The 1,186-nt window shown below is 37.4% G+C and overlaps 1 protein-coding gene across 1 annotated transcript in view; it reads left to right on the top strand.

Moving 5' to 3' along the window:
- The window catches only part of LOC107552977 (protein-methionine sulfoxide oxidase MICAL2-like), a gene marked incomplete at its 5' end in the record, with an annotated part of 16,377 nt that extends 15,682 nt beyond the window's left edge, over positions 1-695 (top strand). Inside the window, one exon of the mRNA XM_016235039.1 lies at positions 449-695. Within this exon, the coding sequence (XP_016090525.1) occupies positions 449-634 (186 nt within the window). The remainder of the gene's footprint in view (positions 1-448) is intronic.
- Positions 696-1,186: the final 491 nt, after the last annotated feature.

Genomic DNA, 1,186 nt, shown 5'->3' with positions numbered 1-1,186 from the left:
AACTTTTCAAAGCGGAAAATGCACCCATTTCATAGACTGTCCCATTTATTTTGACATTAAAACGGTTTCATTCTGTTCTGTCCAGTTCTAAAGACTGAGCTATGAAAAAAACTGTTCATATGTTATGAAGACTTTGTAATAGAATATTTATTTATAAATAAATTCCAGATGGGATCATTAACAAAAATACATTTCCTGATAATTAAATATAAATGTTACTTATTGTAAATGTTACAAATTTTAACCAATTTAAAATGTGAAAATTAATCAAGTTAACGGCATTAAAAAAGCATGACAATAATCATAATTCTATTGACAGACTTAATAATAAATGTCAAACACATTAGTGGACACGGATCTAACCACAGAATTTCCTGTTCACCACAGGCTCAGTCTTTATTCTCTTCCATTTTTGTCTTGCTGTTTTCTTTCTACCGGCCTCACTCAGAGGAAAGCCCAGACTCAAAAGGCCAGGGAGTTTCATAAAAAAAGCATAAAGGAGAAGGCCGTGCATTTGAGCGCTCTCTTCTCTGGCGAGGCCTGCTCTCCAGATCAGGTGACTATGTTACCGCATGTGTCAGCTTTCCTCACTCAGTTGCATGCCCTGCAGTTTTGGCCTGTGATCACTGAGTGACTGAGCATCGTTTCAAGCACCTACAGTCTTTGCAGATATCATCACATACTGAGTAATTAATTCCCTGAACCCCTGCTCAGCCATAATTGGTTAATAATCTGTCTAGCAGAACAGATGTGGGTCAGCTGAGGATGTACACTCATTCATTCAAACGACCTGTTTTACTTTAAAAGAGTTAATAAAGTCAATGAATGCCAGTGGACTTCATAACATATTCTGTGGTATGTGGTTGCACTTTAAAGAAATTGTTGGAATAAATATTTTCTCTCAATTCTTTTATGATCTTTAATGGGCATGTGAGAGAACCAAGAGGGTTGGTGACTTTCGCATGGCTCTCTTAGTTGTGTAAAGGGGTCTGAGCTGCTCAGGGGTCCTGTAAGCATTTAAATTGATCTGTCTGACTGGAAAATAAGCTGCTTTGCTTTTTTACTGCACACATAAGGAGAAACCATCAGTCCAGGTTTCCACGGATGATTCGAACATACTTATTCTCTGTGCATTTATTATATTTCCAAGCAGTGTTTCTGTGAGAATATGCAGTGCCCCCAAAAA

Source organism: Sinocyclocheilus grahami, unplaced genomic scaffold (assembly GCF_001515645.1).
Source record: "Sinocyclocheilus grahami isolate Dianchi unplaced genomic scaffold, SAMN03320097.WGS_v1.1 scaffold462.1, whole genome shotgun sequence".
NCBI lineage: Eukaryota > Metazoa > Chordata > Actinopteri > Cypriniformes > Cyprinidae > Sinocyclocheilus > Sinocyclocheilus grahami.
This window is presented reverse-complemented; position numbering and strand designations above follow the sequence as displayed.